The 22,879-nt window shown below is 38.6% G+C and overlaps 1 protein-coding gene across 2 annotated transcripts in view; it reads left to right on the top strand.

Moving 5' to 3' along the window:
* The window catches only part of SND1 (staphylococcal nuclease and tudor domain containing 1), a 479,575-nt gene that overhangs the window by 56,389 nt on the left and 400,307 nt on the right, over positions 1–22,879 (top strand). For both annotated transcript variants that reach the window (XM_075208519.1, XM_075208518.1), the window contains exon 10: positions 4,943–5,056. In XM_075208519.1, the coding sequence (XP_075064620.1) occupies positions 4,943–5,056 (114 nt within the window). The remainder of the gene's footprint in view (positions 1–4,942; positions 5,057–22,879) is intronic.

The raw sequence follows: 22,879 nt of genomic DNA on the forward strand, positions 1-22,879 counted from the left end.
TAAGTAGCAGGAGGGTGTGTGCAAAACACTGTTAAAGGGGAGAGCACATTTAGCTTGTAGCTGTATCTCCATACAAAATTTGTGGCTCATGCCCTATGTATAAGCTTTTCAGGAACCGAAAAGCAAGCTTGGGTGGTCATTCATGGTGAGATCAGTTGAGCAATGCTGTGGTTAACAGGATTTGCATATAGCAGACTGATGGTACACAAGGAGTTTTGTGGGTGTGGTTTGCAGACAATAGATAATTCTGATAGCGTACTAAAAGTCAAAGTGAAATGTACTTCCTCCGTTTTATTCGGTGGTGAAGGTTAGACTTGTTATACTGGTAAGCTAACAATTTGCCCTATACATACACACATGAGGCCATGAGTTTGATTCCCGGCCATGGCCTTATCTGTGTGGAGTTTGTATGTTCTCCCTATGTTTACGTGGGTTTCCTCCGGGTGCTCCGGTTTCCTCCCACATTCCAAAAACATACTAGTAGATTAATTGGCAGCTATCAAAATTGACCATAGTTTCTGTCTCTGTGTGTATGTTAGGGAATTTAGACTGTAAGCTCCAATGGGGGAGGGACTGATGTGAGTGCGTTCTCTGTACAGCGCTGCGGAATTAGTAGCACTATATAAATAGCTGCTGCTGATTATTTATCCACCAGTCTAGACTATTGGAAATTCCCCTTACAGAACCGCAACTGATGTATAGTCCTGGGCATTGTATATTTCTGGTTTGACTGAATAACAGGATAAGACTATAGAGGGTACATCATTTTGCAGGTTACAGATAGAGAACAGTTTTGTATGTAGAGCAGTATGATGGGAATGCCAGGAAAGTTGTTCCTGCACTAATAGTAATTGTGGCCCATCAATACACTAACACTACACTACCCTGTGCTATTTTGTAGACCATTAACAAGACTGTTAGAAGTATTTTATGAAAATGTATCTCAAGAGCTAAATAAAGTAGCTGCAAAATTGCAGAAACACAGTAGATATAAACAACTGCTTTGTGAAGGGACAAAATTTGGGTGTTTTTAACATGTAGGTTTTCAACCCTAAACAAGATAACCATGATTCTAGTGGGAGCTGCTTTGTAAGCATGATGGATATAACGGTTAATGCATTAACACTTTTTTTTTGTTTTAAACTCCGTGATGAATCACTGAAACCGCAGATCATTCCTTGCTCCTGATGACCTATTCACACTTGAGTCATGTAATGAAATTCAGATTCATAAGCAGGGGATGAATTTTTCCATAACTAGTCCTACCTTAATGGAATGCCATAATTTGTAGATGCTTGAATTGATTGTGCTTTGTCATAACTCGTGGGCAGCACGGTGGCTAAGTGGTTAGCACTTCTGCCTCACAGTGCTGGGGTCATGAGTTCAATTCCCGACCACGGCCTCATCTGTGTGGAGTTTGTATGTTCTCCCTGTGTTTGTTTGTGTGGGTTTTCTCCGGGTTCCTCCCACACTCCAAAAACATACTAGTAGGTTAATTGGCAGCTATCAAAATTGACTCTAGTCTCTGTCTGTCTGTTAGGGAATTTAGACTGTAAGCTCCAATGGGGCAGGGACTAATGTGAATGAGTTCTCTGTACAGCACTGCGGAATTAGTGGCGCTATATAAATAAATGGTGAAATATTGCTATATAAATATTGCTGATGTACTTATCCCTGCTGGCACTGCAGGTATATCACCACCTACAGGGGCCTATTCACATCAAGACTGGTCAAATACATAGGCAGGTAGTAGCGGCACCTAAGAACCTCCTGCGGATACTGTTTCGGGGTAGAGAAGGTGCACCAAAAGGTGAGGTTGGCGTCTGAATTTGACTATCCACCCGTTATACTAGTGACTACGGATACTGACCAGCAACCAGATTGTTAGTTTTTATGAAACTCTGTAATGGGATGTTTTCTTATTAGCCAATGTGCTGCTACTCAAGACTAGTTACTGTTAAAAGCTTTTATTTCCTGTGGAATAGTTTAACTTATACATTCATAAGTTAGACAGGGTTCTGTTTTGAACAGGTCCCGATTTCTGCCAGTATTTATCCCTGTATGACATTTCTGAGATTTAAGGATCATTTGAGTACTTACAAAATCATTGTCTTTCAAACCACTATCCACTGTGCTGAAAGGGGCGGATCAAATCATGACTTGTACACTATTGGGTGAGATAGAGTACTGATGTATGGCACTGCACAGCTGTACACAGGAGATAGCTGTGCATGAAGCACTTGTGTATTTTAGAGACCTGTGTCTCATGCACACCCCCCCCCCTCTTCTCATCTGTCATACTGTGCTTCTGTATAGTGACCACGTTGCAATTGTAACCTGTTTTGTGATTGGTTATATTCTCTAATTGAAATAAGCAACCATTGATTAGTCTTCAGTTTGGCCAGGTTATCATGGTGCCAACTTTTTTGTAGGTTGTGCAGTTTTAAACCATGAAAATGTGTTTGAATATACTTAATTATGGGAGCAATGAGTGTTGAATTTCTGAGCGGAGTTTAGCACATACGTTTAGTCCAGACATTTTATGTGAACTGGTAGATGGGCTATCGTTCCCTCTGCAATCCTAATTTGTAGTATTGACATTTGTGGGGATGATACATTACAGTATAACAATACAGACCTTTTAAAGGGTTTGTTTTGGTGGATAAATGTCTGTTGCTGCAGTTTTCTTTTGTATTGAAACAGATGATAAATATGCTTTTCCAGTTATTGAATTCAGAGCCCAGAATTCTGGAATCGAATGCATTTTGCTGTAAACATGCACTACATTCAGCGTTCATCCTTTCATATTTCTCTAGCTTTGATGCCCCCATTAAGCATCCTGCTTATGCAGGTTTCTTTAGAAACTTCTAACAGTGGGATTAAAGTAAATAACAATATTACGGTTTTCAAATTAAGTATAGACTATTGAGTGTTGTATACCGCCAGTTGCTATAGTGTGTGTGTGTGTGTGTGTTGCTGTCTACTTGAACACTTCTTGGTTTTGTGTTTTGCCAGTTGAGGGTGTACTTCAACTCTACAGCAAATCATGCAGACTTTAGTTTTGCAAATGAGTTTAACTTTTTTATATTTAAAGTCACTTTTTTGTTGCATTTCATTGTTTGGCTTGCTAGTTGCAATGGGGATATGTGGTTGATATTGGAATATTCATCATCACCATTTATATAGTGCCACTAATTCCGCAGCGCTGTACAGAAAACTTGCTCACATCAGTCCCTGCCCCATTGGAGCTTACAATCTAAATTCCTTAACATATATAGACAGACAGACTAGGGTCAATTTGTTAGCAGCTAATTAACCTACCAGTATATTTTTGGAGTGTGGGAGGAAACCAGAGCACCCGGAGGAAACCCACGCAAACACGGGGAGAACATACAAACTCCTCACAAATAAGGCCATGGTCGGGAATTGAAGTCATGACCCTAGTGCTGTAAGGCCGAGGTGCTAACCACTAAGCCACTGTGTTGCCCACAATATTGAGTGTAAAATACAATATTAAACACATTGGAAACATAATAGAACAATTACCAGTATATAAAAACGTTTCTCAAACCACCTGAAAACAAACATGTAGGTCTAAGTGCTGTATGTGTCAGACAGGATGTCACTTATACAATGAGTACCTTCATTGGTTTTTGTAAAGATTAGTTTTCTAATACACTTTAACTGGTTAGGCAATAACTAGGCCTCAGTCGGTATAATTTGGCAGTCCAGCAATTTCAGTAGGCTAGTGCTGACAAAAAAATTTTGTTTTGATAAATATTTAAATCCAGACTGCATAACTTGTGAAAGCCCTACCGGCTGAGCACAACTATTTATGGTAATACCAAAAAGAACTGGCTTCAAACTTCCTCCAATGTGAAAAGCTGGTGCTTCAACTATGAGTCCATAATTGTAAATGTAATACAATATATACTTTATTACTTTATGGTTTCTGTTCCACTTGTTTTGTCCTGCATTTTACCACAAATTACTTTGTATTGTGTTTACAACAAAACTTTGCAGAATGATGGTTTTGAATGATGCACTTCATGTTGTATGCCTACTGCATTTGTTGGTGATATTTATGCGCAACTACTTTGCACAATGGTAGGAGCCCTAATTACGGCAGCAAATCATGAAATATTGAGTAGATCACACTGTAGCAGTTAGTCTATACTAAAACTGTCAACTCATTGAACGCTTTAATATAGACCACCTTTGGCTTAAGCAAAATGTAGTAAAATTTTAATTTCAACCATGTACATCAAGGTTTGATGTCATTTGTGGGAAGAAAAAAATGGTTTCACTCTACCTACGTTTAAGTAGTTTGTATAATGACTAGTGCCGATAATAACTTAGATTTGTAATTGGAATAAGTGTCCATGAATCACTGCCTGGATGTCTTGAAAGCCCCAATGATCTTCTGCAGTGCATACTCGATAATTTGGCACTTTGGTGCAGATGGAACCCAGACAAGGAAAGTGTGCACGGTAAAGGTTCCAATAACATTGCAGTGTTTGCACCTATTTTGGATGAGAAATGTTCTTTGGTAATTACAATGATCAGTTCTTCATAGGTGTATTTTCAGTAAGGACCTATGGAGAATAAAAGAAAATAGTTCTGTATATTTAGACAAGTATGAATGACAAGTCATTATCGGATCACATTTACCTTAAATTCTGGAAGTACTAAGAATATATCTACACAATTTGTTCAGTGTTCTTGGAATTGAATTCTTACAGTACTCTATTCTTCCCTGGGGTCCATCTGCACTGGAGTGTCACATTATCAAGTTTAACAGTTTGTGCGCGACACATGATTGTATAATCTCACTGGCTATTATCGCAAGTCCACCTGTAGCTATAACAAAATGCTGTACGAGTTGAGCTGTCAAACATTTGTAATATTTTTAATTTACTTTTGTAACTTTTTTGTTTTACAGGTTGTGCAAGTGTTAAATGCTGATGCCATGGTGGTGAAGCTGAATTCTGGCGACTACAAAACCATTCATCTGTCTAGTATCAGACCACCCAGGCTGGAAGGAGAAGGCTCTCAGGTAAGGATATATATGATACTGGTGGCTCAGTACTGCTGATCACACCTGAGACGTGCATTACAATGCAGTCTTGAGACTATGATTTTCGGTTTACAAGGGCGACTGATATTGAGGTGCATTATCCTTAAGGGTCCATATCCACAATCTTATGTAAGAATTATTTCTTTAGTATTTAGTACATATAACATATATTTTCTATTGACATCGGCCATAGACTATAATCACCATATTTTCCCATTGGCATTAGCATTATTACATATCCACATTCTGTCATAACAGTAATTTTGCTATATCTTTATATAAATCTCATTACTTCCTTGTGCACTATTGAGTTTAAAATGTCCTGCTTCTGTTTATCAGTGTTGAGGATTGTATCTATACCCCCTACTACATTTGAATGTAGATTTTTACAAAGGTTAATAACAAGCAGTGTTTGGCCAGGCTTATATATACATTTTGTTCTGAATTGTCTAGGTATAGGTTATCGATCATTCACCGAAACATATCTCGACTTAGCAGTGTAACAGAATGTTCTGAGCTTAGGCTGCAGCCCTGGATCATTTACCGTTACTAGTCTGTCAGTAAATAACCCCACACCAGCAGACAGGTCAACTTTTGTGATTGCCTTTACTTTAGTTAACTATTGACTGATAGTGATCAGATTTGTTATGATTGTGTTTTGGGGCCAGATGTTGGGCCAGGCTTACTAAAAGATTGCAAGGGGGAATATAAGGCTTATAATTTTATTAAGATGCTAAGTGCTTCACTAGAGCCCTGAATGGATAATAGGGGGCATTCAATAGGGACCCAACTGATTATAGAAGGTAGCCTGCACAACATAAGGGCCACTGAAAGGCAACTTGCACAATCTAAGAGCCAAAAATGTTATATTTTCTGAAGAAAATGTGCATCTGGCTAGCTGTGAGGTCATGAAAGACTACCAATATATTTGGCCATTTATCACCAGGCCCCTGTAGCTTTATTGCTGTGCTGTTGGAACAGTCAGAAATATCCTACCTGGTTTGCTGGTCCGTGATGGCTGTTTGTTATGTAATAAGTTATCATAGGATAGACCAGTGTTTCTTAAACCTGGTCCTCAGGACTCCTAACTGTGCATGATTTCCAGATCTCTTCCAGCTGTAGACACACTGATACCATTGTAACAGATCCACAGGTGGTATAATTTCCCTTGTCACCTGAAAACCTGCAGTGATAGGGGTGCTCAGTACTGGGTTTGAGAAACACTGCGATAGACCATTATACTGCAGGAAGGGAAGAAACAAAGGGCCCGTGTCAAGTGTTGGATACCTTGGTCCACCCAGCAAAATTTAGAGAAGGCTTCAGCCTTGAGTTTAGTACATACCTAACTTTTTTATATTCCCTTTTATTTTTGCCACCCATGCCTAGCAGTAACTGTCCACAACATTGTACCCTGCCTTAACTGCACATATTTTGTATCCAACAGAGCCAACACTATACCCAGCACTGCTCACATACTTGTGCCCACCTAGTTGTACTAAGTGACGCATACAGATGCTGAACAGTGCATTCTAGTAGCATTTAGGTTGTGCCGGTTGCCTTTTTAGCGGCCATTCAATTGAAGGGTGACCCCACATGCATGTGGATCAGTTACCTTCCCACCCCTTTTTCCACTTCCTAGTGATCCTATCTATTAGACTCATTATTAATCATTGTGTTTCTTTTAAGGCCATGTGATGAGCATGCCCAGTCTTTGCAACGGCAAACTCGTAGATTCAGAGTTTAATGTTTACTCAAATCCAGTTGATATTTCACTTTGTACCATTTGATTAAAAATATATTTACCGTGTTAGTGTTAACGAGTCAGACAGGTTGAATGTAATGAACATGTATCATGACCTGTTAGGGTTACACACACATACAGTTTGATTCTGTACGCCATCCATATGTAGTATGTGTATATACGCACTCTCAATGTCTTGGACATGATTTTTATAATCTGCTTCCTCTAACATATTTTACTCATAGTTAAGATCAGAACAATTACAATATATGCTGAAAATTAGATGTTGAGATTTTTTTTTTGTGATGAGTGCTGTATAATTCCAAGCTGTTCTATATGTGACCATTCATGTGCACACCTACTCATTTATTGTGTTCTGTCATAATTGTAGACACAGATGGCCGGTGGCAAGAGTAGGTAGATGGTGCAGACCTTTCACACTCCTTGTTTATTTTCCAAGTGCATCCACTTCAGCATCCAGTAACATTGCAATGCTAATTGCTATTTAATAGCTCTGGACTGCCGTTTGGCTTCTAGCTGCATACCCAGCTATAATTATAATTGGCTTTGGTTGAATACCCTTCATTTTACCTATTCCAAGCTGAACTGTTGTAAGGCTGCATTATGCTGGGCTGGAAATCTGTACACTGCTATTCTTTGGCTCTTACCCACCCGTGCTGATATACACACTGAAAACACTTAGAGGCATTTTATTCAATTTCTTGTGCAGTATGGTGCCACATTTCTCACTTCTAAACCTAGTAACATGCTAAACTTATGTAGGCTTAAATAGGCATCTATTCAAAGATATTTTGCAGTTGGACCACGCTTTTAATAGCGATTATCAGAAAAACAGCATAATTTTGTTCAACTTAAGTTTGTACATGCTTTTATGAATTAAGCCCCCCAGTGAAAGCCATTTTCATGTAATTCAATACTTTAATGTTGTTAAAACATTGAAAGCCAGGACATTGTGCCACCTGAAATTGTTCATTTTCTGTTATTGTTCCGATGTGATGCATGTTATTATCAGAGGTACCGTACTTTATACCTTTGTGACCAGGCCACCTAACACTTTTACTTGGTATCTTAACTCCAGAGTATCTTCACCTAACCTTTTGTAGCCTATAAACCCTGCTGTCCTGCATTTTGCCATATATTTGTACTGAACCCCTTGGACCCATTGGCTTTGCTATCTGTGAATACTTTGTCATAGTCTGCAATCTTTAGCCACATGCTACTACAGCGTTCTTGACTTACACCAACAGTGTGACCGTGAATGCTTCCTGCTTTTATTAGTTTGTGTCCTGCTGCTCACTCCTGATACATTGAGGGAGATATTCTTGTTAGGCTAAGCTTGACAGATGCGATTGTTTGGTATGGGGGGCAGAATGAACTGTCATTTTGTCACTACCACATCTGCCAATTTGTTCAGAAACAACCAAACTGAACAAAATTAGTAGTTAACTTTGGCTCGGAATAAAACACAGTTAAATGATTGTTCAGCCATTTCAGTGCATGAATTATGGACCACATCAGCTCTTATATCCAGCTCCCCAGTCTGTGAAGGGTTCACTCTTATCCCTTCATCTTTTTTTTTTTTTTTTTTGAAAGTGGGATTTTTCTATCTTGAACATTTGTGGCTAAGAGTGCATTTAATGATTTAAATGTGTGCTAGCCCTGGGATTCTAGAGATATACACTCTAGCATTCACTTGCTGTCAGACTTACTGTAAGTGTGTTTTTTTTTTTTTAATGTAATTTGGTACTTGGATTTAATACTGAAGTGCCAGAGATTGTCACTGGAGTCGCGATCTTGTACTATGCTTGTTATAACTCTTGTTAAAGCAAGGCATGATTGTGGTAAATGGTTAGGCTGGTGGAGCTGCAGTTAGGGCAGTGATTATTGTTGGTAACCAAATAATTCCCACATGTTTCAGCTTCATGTTTTCATTAGAAAAGGACATGCTTTTCTGTCACATGAAATGTCCTGTTAAATACCTGCTTCCAGAGTTGAGAGGTCAAGTAGTATGGAGTAATGGAGTGTTTGAGGCCCAGGCTTTGTAACTGGGGATGAGTTTGTTAAGCCAATTTTTCATATTTAGAAAACTTTTTTTGCTTGTGTGAAGGGATTTGTACAGCAAGCGCCTCTCGGTAAAAGAAAGCTCTACTTACAATAACAATGTAAAATCTGCCAGGTTTGATTCAGCACACATTACATTTTGTTAAATATTGAAGCCCTGAAGGAGTAAATATTTATGGAGGAACTGCCATTATCATAGTAAGTGATTAAAACTAACCTTCAATGCATTTTGCTTGTCATTTATAAATGGTTGAATTCTGCAGCAGAGAAAAAAATCTGATGTCATTCTAAAACCTGATCTGATGTAATTTCCATATATACTGTAGATCTGAATTTTGTTTTTTTTTTGTTTAATGATTTTTGGGGGGCAGGTTTCTTTCCCTCTAGTTTTATAAATCCACATTTACAATAATGAACACTACAAACAGTAGCAAGGCTGAATTATATGTTAGGTGCTGATCTGTCTTCAATACGCAGACAATCTGGATTTATTGCTGTAAGCTAAAGATAAGTCTTGTGGCTCACATGATAAATTTGGTAAGTCTCCATGAATGATGCCAATATTACACTCTTGATAAAGGCTTAAACACCTATGTTGCAGTGAGAGAAAAGGCACTTTCTGACAGGCCATATACATGGAGACAGATTGCATAATGACAGCCAAAATAAAGGGCAGAGACTTCTTTGAACATATTTCTGCTGGGTACTTGTAATTGATGATATAAGAATTGTCCTCCCGTTTACCCACTGGCATTAGTGAGCAACGGCAGGAAATGTTTCAGCCATTATTGCACCAATAGATTATATATAAACTGTATACAGAGCGAGCCTAGTGTAGATGCTATCCTTGGCTCGGTACTGAAGACTAAGCAGCATCTGTTTCAGATCTATTCATGACCGAACAGACCAATACAAAACGCATTGAGTGTGTTTTGTACCAGTCACGACCAATTTCAGATTTTAAGTTTTCTTGAATATTTTCATTATGGGTTTAGTAATCACTATATTAAGATAATCTAGCATTTTAGTGTGGAATAGAAGTATACCAGTAGTTTGCATCAATTTGCTATAGGACAATTGAACGGTAGCTGAAAGTCACTGCTGCACTTTGCAGAGTGATTCCCTTACAACTGAAGCTTCATTTTCATATCAAGTTCTTACTAGGTTACCCTGTGTGATTGTTGGAATTCTGTACACTGAGAACTGGCATGTCATTGGGAGCCCTTTTGTTAGTTTCTAGAGCGTGGTTAGACTGTAAATATATCTAATATTAAACTGAAAATATTTAAATGTGGTTTTTCAAAAGCAGATTGTTATGGGCAGTGAGGCATACTCTGTAAATGATTTTGCTTTACTTGTAGATTGGTAAACTCACTGCTACTCATGTTCGTGTGAAGCAGATATACTTGTGTGCAAATTCCTCTGAACATGGTTTCCTGACCACAGCAAGAACCAGGCTTGGCCTTGTCTAAGCGCCCTCTGAAATGAGGGCTGTTTCTTACCAGGCCATAGGTGTACTGGCACAACACGCCAGCTGTTAGTGATTACCCATCCCGGTGCAGCGCCTGCCAGTGTTTGTTGCTAGAATGGTGGCAGCTTCTGTACAGGGTACTAGACCTTGTTAGAACAGTTCTACCAGATTATCAGAAACATTAAGAGCTACCTAATCCTCAAGTTGTGGTTTTATATTTTTAATTCCTTTCTCCTGCATCTCATTACAGTGGTGATTTGACTCCTTATGTGAGAAATCCTGCTTTTAAAATGTTGAAATACTAAAAAAAAAAGTTACAAATTGTGGTATTTGGCACATTCTATAATGTATGCTACATTGTCAGGGTTCTTACACTGATAGGGGGGGGATGCTGGCTGACCTAGCCTATAAATTATTGGCAGTTCAGTCTTAGGAAATGTTCTGCACATCTGTGATACCTGGTCATAATGCAGTGTGTGGTCTACATCGCTTGGTGGCAGGATAAACTGAAAAACAAGCTTGTTTTCCTTGTCAGACACAGATTTTCAGTGGGTTACCTGTAATTCGCATGATTCATTAGTTTGAATGAGGACTTGCTGTTTTTCTCCTTTTTCTTTGTGTTTGCTGCACAGATCTGACAGGTGGGAGAGATTCTGAACATGGCTCTGTCAAAGCAAATATTCTTGTTTACATTAACCATCCTCTGCAGCTGGGAATAAATGCATATAATAGGTTATGTTTCTGCCAGCTACAGACACTGGTAGAAGGGACCTATGGTGGTCTATGCAAGGATCTTGTGGAACCTATGTCTGCTAACCTTAAACAGGACAGTTTTTGGTTCTTTTAGTAGTTTAATACTAAACTGCTAATAACTTGTTCAGTACTGTTTAAATGTTACCTGTAACTTTGGTTTATTGATAACATAGGCAACAGACCTTGAGGGACTGATGTTTATGGTATGTAATAAGTTTTCCTTACTGAAAAGTGTTCGGAAGCTTTGACACTACTTGCATTTAACCTCACTGTCCCAGCTGTTATCTGTATTGCTCTATAGGAATGTGCATAGCAACATGACAAATATCGAATTCCCCCATGGAATATCCCTCTGCATGTGTAGAGAAGTACTGGCTTTGTCTTACTGCAACTTCATAATGATCCTGGGCAACCACTGTGGCCAGAGCATGTCCAGTAGCATTATGAAGCCACTGTTGAGTATTGAGAGGACATTACAGTGTAGAATGTTACTTTAAGCTGTACTGCACGGTTGATTCAATTGGTGACCAGACAATCATGGATTAACCTGTTGCTTATTTTCCATATGACTTGATATTCACATGGAGACCTGTGCTAATGGTACACTGACATATCGCTGATATCAGTGACATTGCTAATGGTGTAGTTTTATGACCTTGGGCCTTTATTTGTGGTCTTGAAAGTTGTCTTTGGTGAGGCAACACTGGGGAAAGTGTCTCACTTTACCATATTAAATATATATGCCAACAGCCCAGTTATAGTATGGGTGCTGCAGGGTTTCGGCCCAACGTCGAAGACATGGATGTGGTGTTAAATAAGCATTATGGTCACCACTTATTTGATGGCTTTACTGCTAGATTGTTCTGGCTCTTCGCTAAGCTTGTAGGTCGTGGCACTGAAGCCTAGCACTGGCCACCTGATATTGGAGCATGAGCATCTATTGCTTATTGTGGAGCAGGGTAGGACTCCCTGGAGATGCTAACTCGTCCAGTTAGAATGCCACACACTTCCCTGAATCATGTGTTCATGTCCTGTGCAAGCTGCCTCTTGATCGTTACTTCAGTAGTTCCAATGGTTTTTGCCTTTTGAGTGGAGAACCCCTTGTAGATGTTTTCCATAAAGCAGCAGGAGCTGCAGCAGAAAATGTTTGTTCCTGGACTGCCAAACTGCCTTAATTTATGTTAAAATGGTGGTACCAGTACTACATAGTCTCACTGTGATATGGTGATACAAAAATGGTACGCTGGATTAAGTTGGTTTATTTAAGCAAAAAACTATATATTTTGCATATTATATCCATCTACTGCTCCCACAACTGCTTTGGCTATGTAAGCCTTCTATTACACTTTATCCCTGTCAGTGTTTGTAGTCTGAGAGGTATATTGATACCTTTTAGTTTTTGAGTGGGTTACTTTGTGTTGGCACCATTTGGATAATGTTTTGCCACTTTGAGTGATTCCGAAGTCATCAGCTGGAGTGCAAAATTCTGAAGCTTGTGAGGCTGATACACACATTGCCCTGTGTATGCATAATGTAATTTCATCTCTAACACAAATGAGTGATCACTGCCTGTTTTATTTCTGTGCTTGATATATTTCTTAGAGCATGGTGTGTTGATCTTGGGCAGATACAAAAATTCACTTGTCTAACTGGCTGCCATCACTCTGCAGGTTGTAAGGCCTAGAGTTTTCAGTCATATTGTATGCTGGTCATTATTTTCATCTAATGGCAGTGTTGTCATATATTTATTGGCTTGGTGAGGATTAAAGTATTATATTTGTCTTCATAGGAATGGGTACACCAGCAAAGGCTATCAGATATGCTGGCAAGCAGTTATTCTGCTCAGTCTACTTTAGCAATTACTTGTAATTAAGGCAACTGCTTCTAATTCACTTCCAATGCTTAACATTGATGGGACAACTTCTTGAGTCTTGTATTCAAGTTTTGTGTGAATAATTTTGGCAATGTGTTAAAAGAAAAATGTACCCTGAAGTTAAATGTCCTTTTGTGTTAAATAATTTTTTTGCCGGATTGGGTTAATTGACTAGCAAACTATGTGGAGCATGATTTTAAGTTTTGAGTGTGCCTTAGTTAACTACACATCCCCTTTGCAGGCATGATTGGATGGAAGTGCATCTTTGTAAAACACTGTAAACAAAAACCTGAATTTTGAACCCTGGCCATAGAGCTGGTTAATACGTAGTTATGTAGTGGGGATATTATGACATTTAGAGATTTGTGGCCTTTCTATACATAGAATATTGACTGTTTTAATTAAGCTTTCTAACCAGGCCGGACATTGAAGTATTTTTATATGAAATGTGTAGTAATTGCTATTTTTTTTTTTTTTTTTTTTTTGTAAGCCTACTCACAAATGATTGTGTATCGGAGTACAGTAAAAAGTATATTTTAAGTAATTATACACTCAGCTGAATTCAAATCTTCAGATATCCTCATTAAGAAGGCAATTCTAGTTATGTGAACAGTTTGCATTCTGCATTTGTTATACATTTGTCTATTTTCCTGCAAATTATGCTCAGATTTGTACCCATCCTTGTAACCTCCATATATTGAAATGTTGTGGTGAGTGTGAAGGTAATAGGGGGATTGAGAAAAATAGCATGGCAGTAACTGATAAATTCTGGCTTTACTCAGCATGAGGACATTGAAAAAATGATTTCAAAACACAGTGGGCTATTCCTAAAATGTCATTTGTTGAAAAATAGAGACCGGCAGAAAATTACTCCCAGAACCCCTCCCGCATGCTCCAGATTTCCCTTCCCTGATTGAGAATCAGGGAGGAAACAAACAATATAACGTGAAAGGTTTAAAAAACATTTAAAACAGAAGTAATTAAAACATTTTGAAAAACAAGACAAGGTGTTAAATTAGTTTCATGTAATTTAACTTTTAAATATAACAAAAATCAAATGGACAAATTAATTGGCGATTTAAAGTGTTTGTAAAGCTTTCCACCATGATTGATGTATTTTAGCGGACTGCCTCTAGAGAATATTACAATTCCAAATGTCACTTTTAACATGCGAAAAAAAAACTTGAATGGAGAATTGAATTTAAATAGTTTTTATTTTAGGTGTTCAATGTTTAAGCATGGGCTTTGTATATCCTGACATTTGTTACTATGAGCATCACTTACAAGGCTCCTCACTGCCTAAACCATGTAGGTTTCCTTTTGTCTGCCATAGTCCTGAAGAGTCTTTAATTTCAAAAATGTGTCCGTATGTAGCATCACCTTTCTTTTATACAAGTACACAGATGTTTCTTCTTTTAGAGGGCCACATTGTACTAAATGATTTACTACAAGTGGAGGAAGCTATTTATGTCCTATTACATAACGTTCTGAAAGTCCCCATGGGATTAGATGCATGAGGGTGCATGACCTGTCACATGGGGAGCGTGTTATGGCCTCTCCTGTAACACATCTGCCCAAACTGCAGCACATTATCCTCCCCTGGTTGCTAACCCAAGGTTTTCATTATAATGATCACTCGTCCTCTCCACAGGAGAGGTAAAGGTGGTTTCCAGACAGCGAACCTTAGTCATGAGTTAGTCTTTGATCATGTCTCACTGGTGAGATTAAGTTCTGCAGTCCAGTGTCAGTCCTGGCAGCAAATCTGAATGTACCTGGTTCATTCTGATTCACTGCCAGACTGTCTGATCTGTCTCCATCCCTGCAGTGAGATGAGCTGCAATGTGAGACTGGACAGATACTGGGATTCCCTGGACAGATTCTCCTGTAATATTTCTGCTGTCTTCCTGTTGGCCCCTAATATTACAGATGTGGGCTGCATGTTGTAGTGTATCTACAAATTAGAAAAAGATGTTAAAATATTAATATTTTGTTATGTGAATGTAAAATATGGGTATGTCATCTAATTTTTGTTGCATTGAGCAGTAAATAAGAACATAAGCGTTCTGAATGGAACTTTGGGTAATAGAGGATCATAACTAGTTTCCCTGCATCATTCTATAGGTTGCTGAATAAAACTTCATATAAACTTGTTTCACCTCATTAATGTGTTGGCTGTAAACACTTCAGGGTTGGGTAGCAATTTTATACAATGTTAAATTCTGCATATTCCCAAGCAGCATAACTTTGGGTGAAAGGGTTACTCAGTCTCTGCAGTTACAGCATAAACTCTGCAAGGGTTATTCTCTGGCTAGAGCTGCAGATTAGCAATGCTTCTATTTTTCTGCAGCGCTAGTGGGTTTTCAAAATAATTGCAGAGATACGAGCTGCGGTTGAGTTTTGATTTTAAATGCCCTGCTGCCCAATGTTTCTGGAAGGTTTCAGTTGTAGGACCCTTCTACACACTGCAGCAGTCAGTCTGTTTTCTAGTACTGCATGGTGTAAATGGTTAAGCAGCCTTTCACACCTCAGCCTGAATTTGAAATAGGTTCTTTTGCCCTCAGGGTTTTTTTTTTTTTTTAAACTAATCTTTTAATGCTTATTTAATACAATAAGCTGTTCATAAGCACTATAGTAGATCAGCAAATCCATGCAATATTGTGAGAAATATTGCTCAGCATTTTGAAATCAATTCAGCAATTGCAACAAAATTGGTTTGAGGCCAGGGCAAGCTGCATGTATAATTCCCCCCCCCCCCCATGAATTACTATAGCCCAGTAGTTCCAAATTGTTTCTACTTTATTCCTTCTATATACTTGTTTCTCAAACTTAAAAATGATTGTTGAAATAGTTTTACTAGAAGACAAATTTGTATCCAAAAATGTTTTCTTCTTTTTATTATTGATTTGAAATCACTGTGTGCAGGTTTGCTGTGTATCGCAGCTATGTTGTGATATCATTCAATCCAAACATTTAGTTTGTAACTGCTTCACAAGTACTGTTTGTTCAGAGCAATGAGCGCTTCCTTCATAGATGTTTGACGTAGTGTTTTATCCTGCTGAAGGTGGTGTTAGAATGTCAGTTTGTCACTGAAGCTCCTGTCCCTACCACTTCTTGTAGGGTGGTTTGCTCTCCCTTCCATTCACACAATAAATAAGCCTCAGTCTGTAGATTTAGTATATTCAACATCTACAGCAGTTCTGAGAAGTTCTGGAAGTGTTCTGTAATTACTGTGGTGAACTGAAGATTATTGCGCACATTAAGATGTTTCCCCCCCAAAAATTTAGTATTGTGACAAAGTAAAATATACAAGCATCTCTGGCCTTAATAGCATTTGGTTTCATCTACTTTGTTTTCTTCAAAGATTAAATATTGAGTCAAACGTTACTCTATTTTTCTTACTAATTGGTTAGGATTAAACCTAAAATACTAGCTAAACAGCCACAGTCTTAGAAAAATGTATGTGTTTGAGACATATTTGGAAATTAACTTATTGACCAGAATACAATTGGTCCAGTTCGTTTCCTTTCAAATTAGTCATAGTACTGAGATAAATAGGTTTTTTTTTTTCTTGCACTCCATAAGCGAAGCATAGTCTGTTTCCGTCTTTTTTTCTCAAAGTAATGTTTTAAATTTCATGGAATGGATTTCCACCTCTCCGATGTTGGTGGGAATGTTTACTATAGTGGGATTAAAATTCCAATGATGAAGACAAAAGTGGATGTAAGGGCTCTGCATCTAATTGAGGCCTTAGGAAAAACCATTTCATCGATTAGTTGTTGAGCATTACTAAACTGGCTTGTCTGGCTCTAGAGGGGTTACAAAGTTATTAAATAGCTTATTTGCATAATCACCCGTTAAAAATTCCCCATAAAGAAGAAATTATTTTTCTGCTTTTGGATGGGCAAGGTTTTATGGTATAAAAATAAGTTAAAAGCGTATTTCACAGCAGCAGTACTAGTTATCAAAGGAGACATGCAGGATTTTCAAAGCAATAAGCTCCATGTACCTGATTTGCATTTATATAGTTCCTTCTATTCCAATGCATCACATATGTAGCACTGAACCTGATACTGGTGCATCCCTTAAACTGGGAACAGCTCTGTCAGATGAGTAGCTTGTAAAGAACTGTAATGGAAACTTGCTGCGATAGTATATTCTGATTAATGTAGGTGGTTCCAAATCCAGATAAGCTTAGCTATGGCTGCCCATATTTATCAACCTGTATAATAGCGCATGGTGATGAGACCTGGTATAGGGTGTGCAGCCAAGTATTATACTGTAGATCTGTTAATGTGGCTTATGTCGGCTACACGTTTTCTGCTTGGTTTCCATCTCATTAGCAGCAATGACATACTTCATCACAACCAAAGGACGTTCTGTGAGGCATTAAAATCACCACTGCTAGTGGCACAACATGATGGCTATCACACACTGCACAGGAACTTATTTATCTGCATTTATTTCAGTAATAAGTCATAAGTTGGCCTCCTTGGCCCAATGTACAATGAAGTCTGTCTCCATTGAAGTGATGTGTATCTTGTGGTCTGCAGCCCACCCACACAATTTCAGGTCTAATTTTGTTGCAAGCTTTCTGATGTAATTGTAGTAATACCCTTGATACTGCTTTCCTGCTGGCAGCATCTGGTAACTTCGTTCTGATCACTCTTACCTTATCCACATGTAATTACACTGTGGATGTAGTTTGTAGAGTACTGATAACCGTTTACATGTGCAAGCAGAAAATAAATGGCCATGGCATTTCTCTGAAGCCACTCTGCCAGTTGATCTGGTCATAGATTTGTATTCTTGCCCTGCAGTAATTATCATTTTAGACTTTCATTGTCAAGGCTTATTCTGATATCCGAAACATCTAATGCAGCAATTATACTCATACTTGCCAACTCTCCCAGAATGTCCGGGAGACTCCCGCATTTCGGGTGGGTCTCCCGGTAGAGTGTGACAATCTCCCGCATCTGCTCTAATTAGTGCCAAAATGCCGCGATTATCCGGGAATCGCTGCATTTGGCCCCGCCCCCGCTGGCAAATGACGTGATTTGCGTCATTACGCCGCGGGGGCGGGGCCAAAATGATGCGATTTCGGAGGGCCCCCCCCACCTGCCACAGGGAATCTCCCGGACACCAACTGAAAAAAGTTGGTAAGTATGATTATACTGCAATCATAGGAACAGTAGTTTGGTAACAAAGCCACAAGTGTGTGTATATGTTATCCCATCAATGTACAATGCTGTGTAATATGTCAGCACTTAATATGATTATTACTTTATTGTATCTCCTGACTGGCGCTTGCCTGCAAATATTTTGCCTGGTATTGTAAACCAGCATGGCTGCTGACACTTCATGTTTCACCATGAATTATGAAACATTTGTGTGCATAGGTTAATTGGAGGAACTTTAAAACATATCTAGTCTTCTGTTTACATGTGAAAAGTGGAGCTTCTTAGTGTGTGGTTTCTGTTACCATGCCCTCAGGAACACCCTTGCTGATCTTCTCTAACTAGTCTTTAAAAACATGTGTATACGTTAGTGTTCTTTGTCTTGTTAATATAAACAGTGCTAATTAAGCTGCGCTTTATTACAGTTTATACGGTAAAAAGTAATGCTTGCTTTTGCTCGCACCTCTATGGGGAGCAAGCAAAAGTGAGGGGTACTTTCACTAAAAATTGCTGTGTGGTGTCTCACGGCCGTTCCAGGACACTACACGGTGGAGGTTTTTTAGAATTGAATCTACCCCTAAAAGTGAGTGATTTTATCTGACAAATGTTCATATGCTATGCATGCATATTTATGGCTGGCATACAGACATTTTGCTTATGTAGCAGGTCAGGAAAGTGGAATGATCAGAACCGCTCATACTGGCCTCATTAATGTAACAAACTGCTTTGTGGCTGGACGTTTTTTAAAAAGCTCATTGAAGTGGAATTATCCATTATTCTTTCAAGACTACATTCTCTATTTTCAAACTACAGTGCAAGTAGAAATGTGGTGATAACTTTTAAAGGGGTTTATCTCCAAGCAGTCTGACCCTGTGCTCCCTTAGTCATGTGAGGGTGCGTTTTAAAGAACTGCTCCAGGTAAATTTGTTCAATAAAACAATCCTATCCCCCCTCCTTATCTTAAACCATTGAGTCCAGGGTACTTGTCTATATCTAGAAAACATGCCGTGGTCCGTTTTAAATGAATACAGTAATCAATAATGTAGCAAACGCTGATTTGGACATCACAGCAGTCAGTTTTGTTGCACTTTACTGCTCATTCTATTCAAAGTTCTTCAGGCTGCCAATTCCACAGTTTATAGCAGCCAACAAAACACTTGCTGAACCTCTGCTTATTAAGTGATCACCTTTTGAATGCCCAAAATGAGTGTCCCCAGTTTTGGTAAATTTTCAGCCTTTGTTTTCGTTCTGTATTGAAATGATAAATGTGCTGCTTGTCTCTCATTGGGCATGTGCAGCTCCATTTCCAGCGTGCTGGGGCAATGACCAGCATTACTTCAGCACTCTGATAAACGCCTACCAATTTGTGAACCTTTTGTACTGGCACAATCTCTAATGGGTATTACATGTGTGGGCAAGATGGTGTCCAGCTTCACTGATGTTGATATAGGCTGACTTATTTGAGGCAGCTCCCAAAGCTGTCTGGTTTCCATGCATACTGCTACTAAAGTCACTGTGATGGCACTGGATTCAGCACACCTCACGTCGGACAGTAACTCTATTTTTGGAATCTACAATGGTGCAGAAGGTGTAACCATTCCCGTTTGCGTTGGAGAGGAGTGAGGAGCTAGCTTTGGCACTTGGCTGAGATGAGTCCCTTGGCTCTTCCTCTGGTGTTCAACTCCTGTACCCAGGTCATTATTGGGCAGTAATGCCTGTTCAGGGAATATTACTTATGGACCTTTCTTTTACACCTGGGAAACATAACCTGTTCAGGAATCCAAAAATCCTTTTAAACAATTGACCTAGTAAACACAATTTTCAGTTTAGATACAATACAAACATACACAATTCGGCTTCAACTCATCACACCTATCAGACAATACATACAATTCACTTTCATTTTTAATATTTGCAGTCTTTAGCTTTAAGTATGAACTGTATTTCATTTTTCATCCAAGACACACTGCTGTGCTGCCTCTTCTGACTGGTGTTAACCTCTGGTAAATGCATGATTTTTAACTCCAGTTGTGCTACATGTCCTTAAAAAAAAGTGTACATTTGACACCACAATGATGTAACCATCCTATAAATAAATATCCACACATCCCGCCTCACCTCATGGTGACACTACCCCCCTCCTCCACCACCACTGTATTTGGTTCATTCACACAAACACCAGACCTCTGAGAAATAAAATATGAATCTGGTGGTAGGGCACTTGGCAATGATGAATAAGCCATCAAGCATACCTTTTAGTTTCTTTACAGATGAAGTATTGGAAGGGCAGCAAAACTGAGAACTCAATTTTTAACCACTTCATGTGCAATTAGTGGGATACTAGAATGGTTTATAGATTGACAACTGCTTATGAATAAGAGGTGAAGACTTCCAGCTTTGTGAAACATATATTCTGTGCATCATTAGTATGAAAAATATTTTAGAATGGATTTTGGTGTTCCAGGGTGTGTATTCATGAACATTAAAAAGCTTTTTTTTTTTTATTTATTTTTAAGCACTGCAGTATTGCTATCACATCCATAACTATAACCCCTTCTGTGTACTTTATTTCCTTCCTTTTAATTAGTGTTGCTCCCTCTCCCCTCCTTTTGTAACTGCTGTTGCATCAACCTCTTTTTACCTGAATCCCCTCTGACCCTTACCTATTGTGCACTCTCCTACTTTTACCTAGTGTTTTACACCCTCTTTGTACCTGTTATTTCACTTCCCAGTTTTGTTTTTGGTCTTGTCTTTCGGTACAGTCTCCATAGTAGCTGGCATGTGGAATGTAAGCTATGATATTTGGATCTACTTGACTAAAGGGCGTTACATGCCGCAGGTAGTGAGATCCAGGTGAAGGTCAATGAAATTGCGGCTCTTTGATTTTATATCACTGTTGTAGCCAATGCGTCCTAGACTGCAAAATATTGAGCTATAAAGAATTTATCTCCAATAACAGGCTTTTTTTTAAAAATAAAATAAAAAAATTGGGTGTTATGATTTTTCCATGATAGGATAAATCTAGATTTTATTTGAAGAAAATGGTGGGCAGGATGGATAGTGCTCCTTGAAACAGGTATTCCTGTAACTGCTGTGAAATCTAGGCTTGAATTATGTTACAGAATAAAATCAAATTATCTAGCAGAACTAGGTAAATGGATGAATAAAATGCTCGATCAGGCATTGCAATTTTGAATATATAATTTGTACCAAACATTCCTATTTTCTCTTCCATGTTACCTCCCTTCTCTCACAATGTCCTTTGTGATTAGATTAGGTATTTGCAGGTTTTTAAAATAATTGACTATTGCTCCTTAGGGGTTTCTATGTGATATTGTTCAGTGGAAGGAGGAAGAACAATAAGGAATAGCAGGGTGGAAAGCTACAACACATTACTATAGACTTGTACGATTACATTTTTATATCTGATTGTGTAGAAATCTTAAGATGTGGGAGACACTCGACCCATTTACATTGTAAAGAGAAGAGGATCATGCAAAATTGTGACAGTTTGGATGAGTGGGAAATCTTTATAAAATCTACATGTGCCAGGATATTTTTATTTAATGTAAATACTGTTGGACGGTGACCTGGTAAAAACTGTATGATCCCCAAAAATTCTATTGAACTGAAAAGTGTAATGTGTGAGGCTAGTCTAAAGTTGGATGGTGCTTTCCATGCAGCATTTAAGGTCATTGGTATTACACCTACATGTGGTCTGTCTGATCGTTTGCTAAATATATGTATTCAGACTGTATATACCCCTAATGCAAAAAGTCTGTTAGAAATAGGTGAACCTGCTTGTAAAAGCCAACAACCTACTAGGGCACCTTGCTAGGCCAAGTGGCTAGCTTCTGCAGCTTATTTGGACTTCTCAGGGCTCCCTAGCTGGCTGCTAGGTAAGGAGATACCTGTGTGGGCACAAATGGTATAATTGCCCACGTTCTTGCATTAACCTTTTGAGCCACAGTGATTGAAACCATTGATCATCAGCTTTAAGTAAATTAATGCTTTGATGCTCTCTTCTTTGGCACTATTCCTTTGCAAACTTGATTGAAAATGATCTCTGGCACAACACTTGCATTTGGTTGATAAGAATATTCCATTTTCTAAGTGTTACAATTGGCATGTTTCTTACAGTCATTCAAGTGAAGTAATGACCTTAAAGATTTGTCACCCCATCACCTAGAAGTTAATTCAGCATTTTATAAAACCCCTGAATGCAAAATCCCTCTGTCGCATTGCTTAAACTGCAGTGCACATCGGTTTTCGCATGCATGAGTAAGCTCTGACCTTTCACAGCTTCATCTTCTACAAGTAACTGATCTGAGGATGACTGGTCTACTGGAAAGAAAATGAAATAAATCCAAACATGTTTTCCCCCATTACCTACATTCAGGGAGTTTGGGCTTTTTAATACTGCTTTCTCCACTCCTTGCAGCTTCCACGCCCACATAGTTAAAAATGTATAAGTTATATAATTTAAGAATATGGAGGTTTTCTTATTGTAGGACAGGTGTGCACATGCTCTTATGGTAAGCTAAAGTGGACCTGTTACGTAGTTTTGAATGTGAGAACATTTAATAAAAAGTCTTTTCTTTTTGCCTGGTAACTTGGTATAACCTTTAGCTAGTTGTGTGGAGTGAAGATCCTGACTCCATGTGATCATTTAGAGCCAAGCAGTCCAGCTTTTCTTATATGCTACTCA

This window comes from Mixophyes fleayi, chromosome 4 (genome assembly GCF_038048845.1).
Source record: "Mixophyes fleayi isolate aMixFle1 chromosome 4, aMixFle1.hap1, whole genome shotgun sequence".
Taxonomy (NCBI): domain Eukaryota; kingdom Metazoa; phylum Chordata; class Amphibia; order Anura; family Limnodynastidae; genus Mixophyes; species Mixophyes fleayi.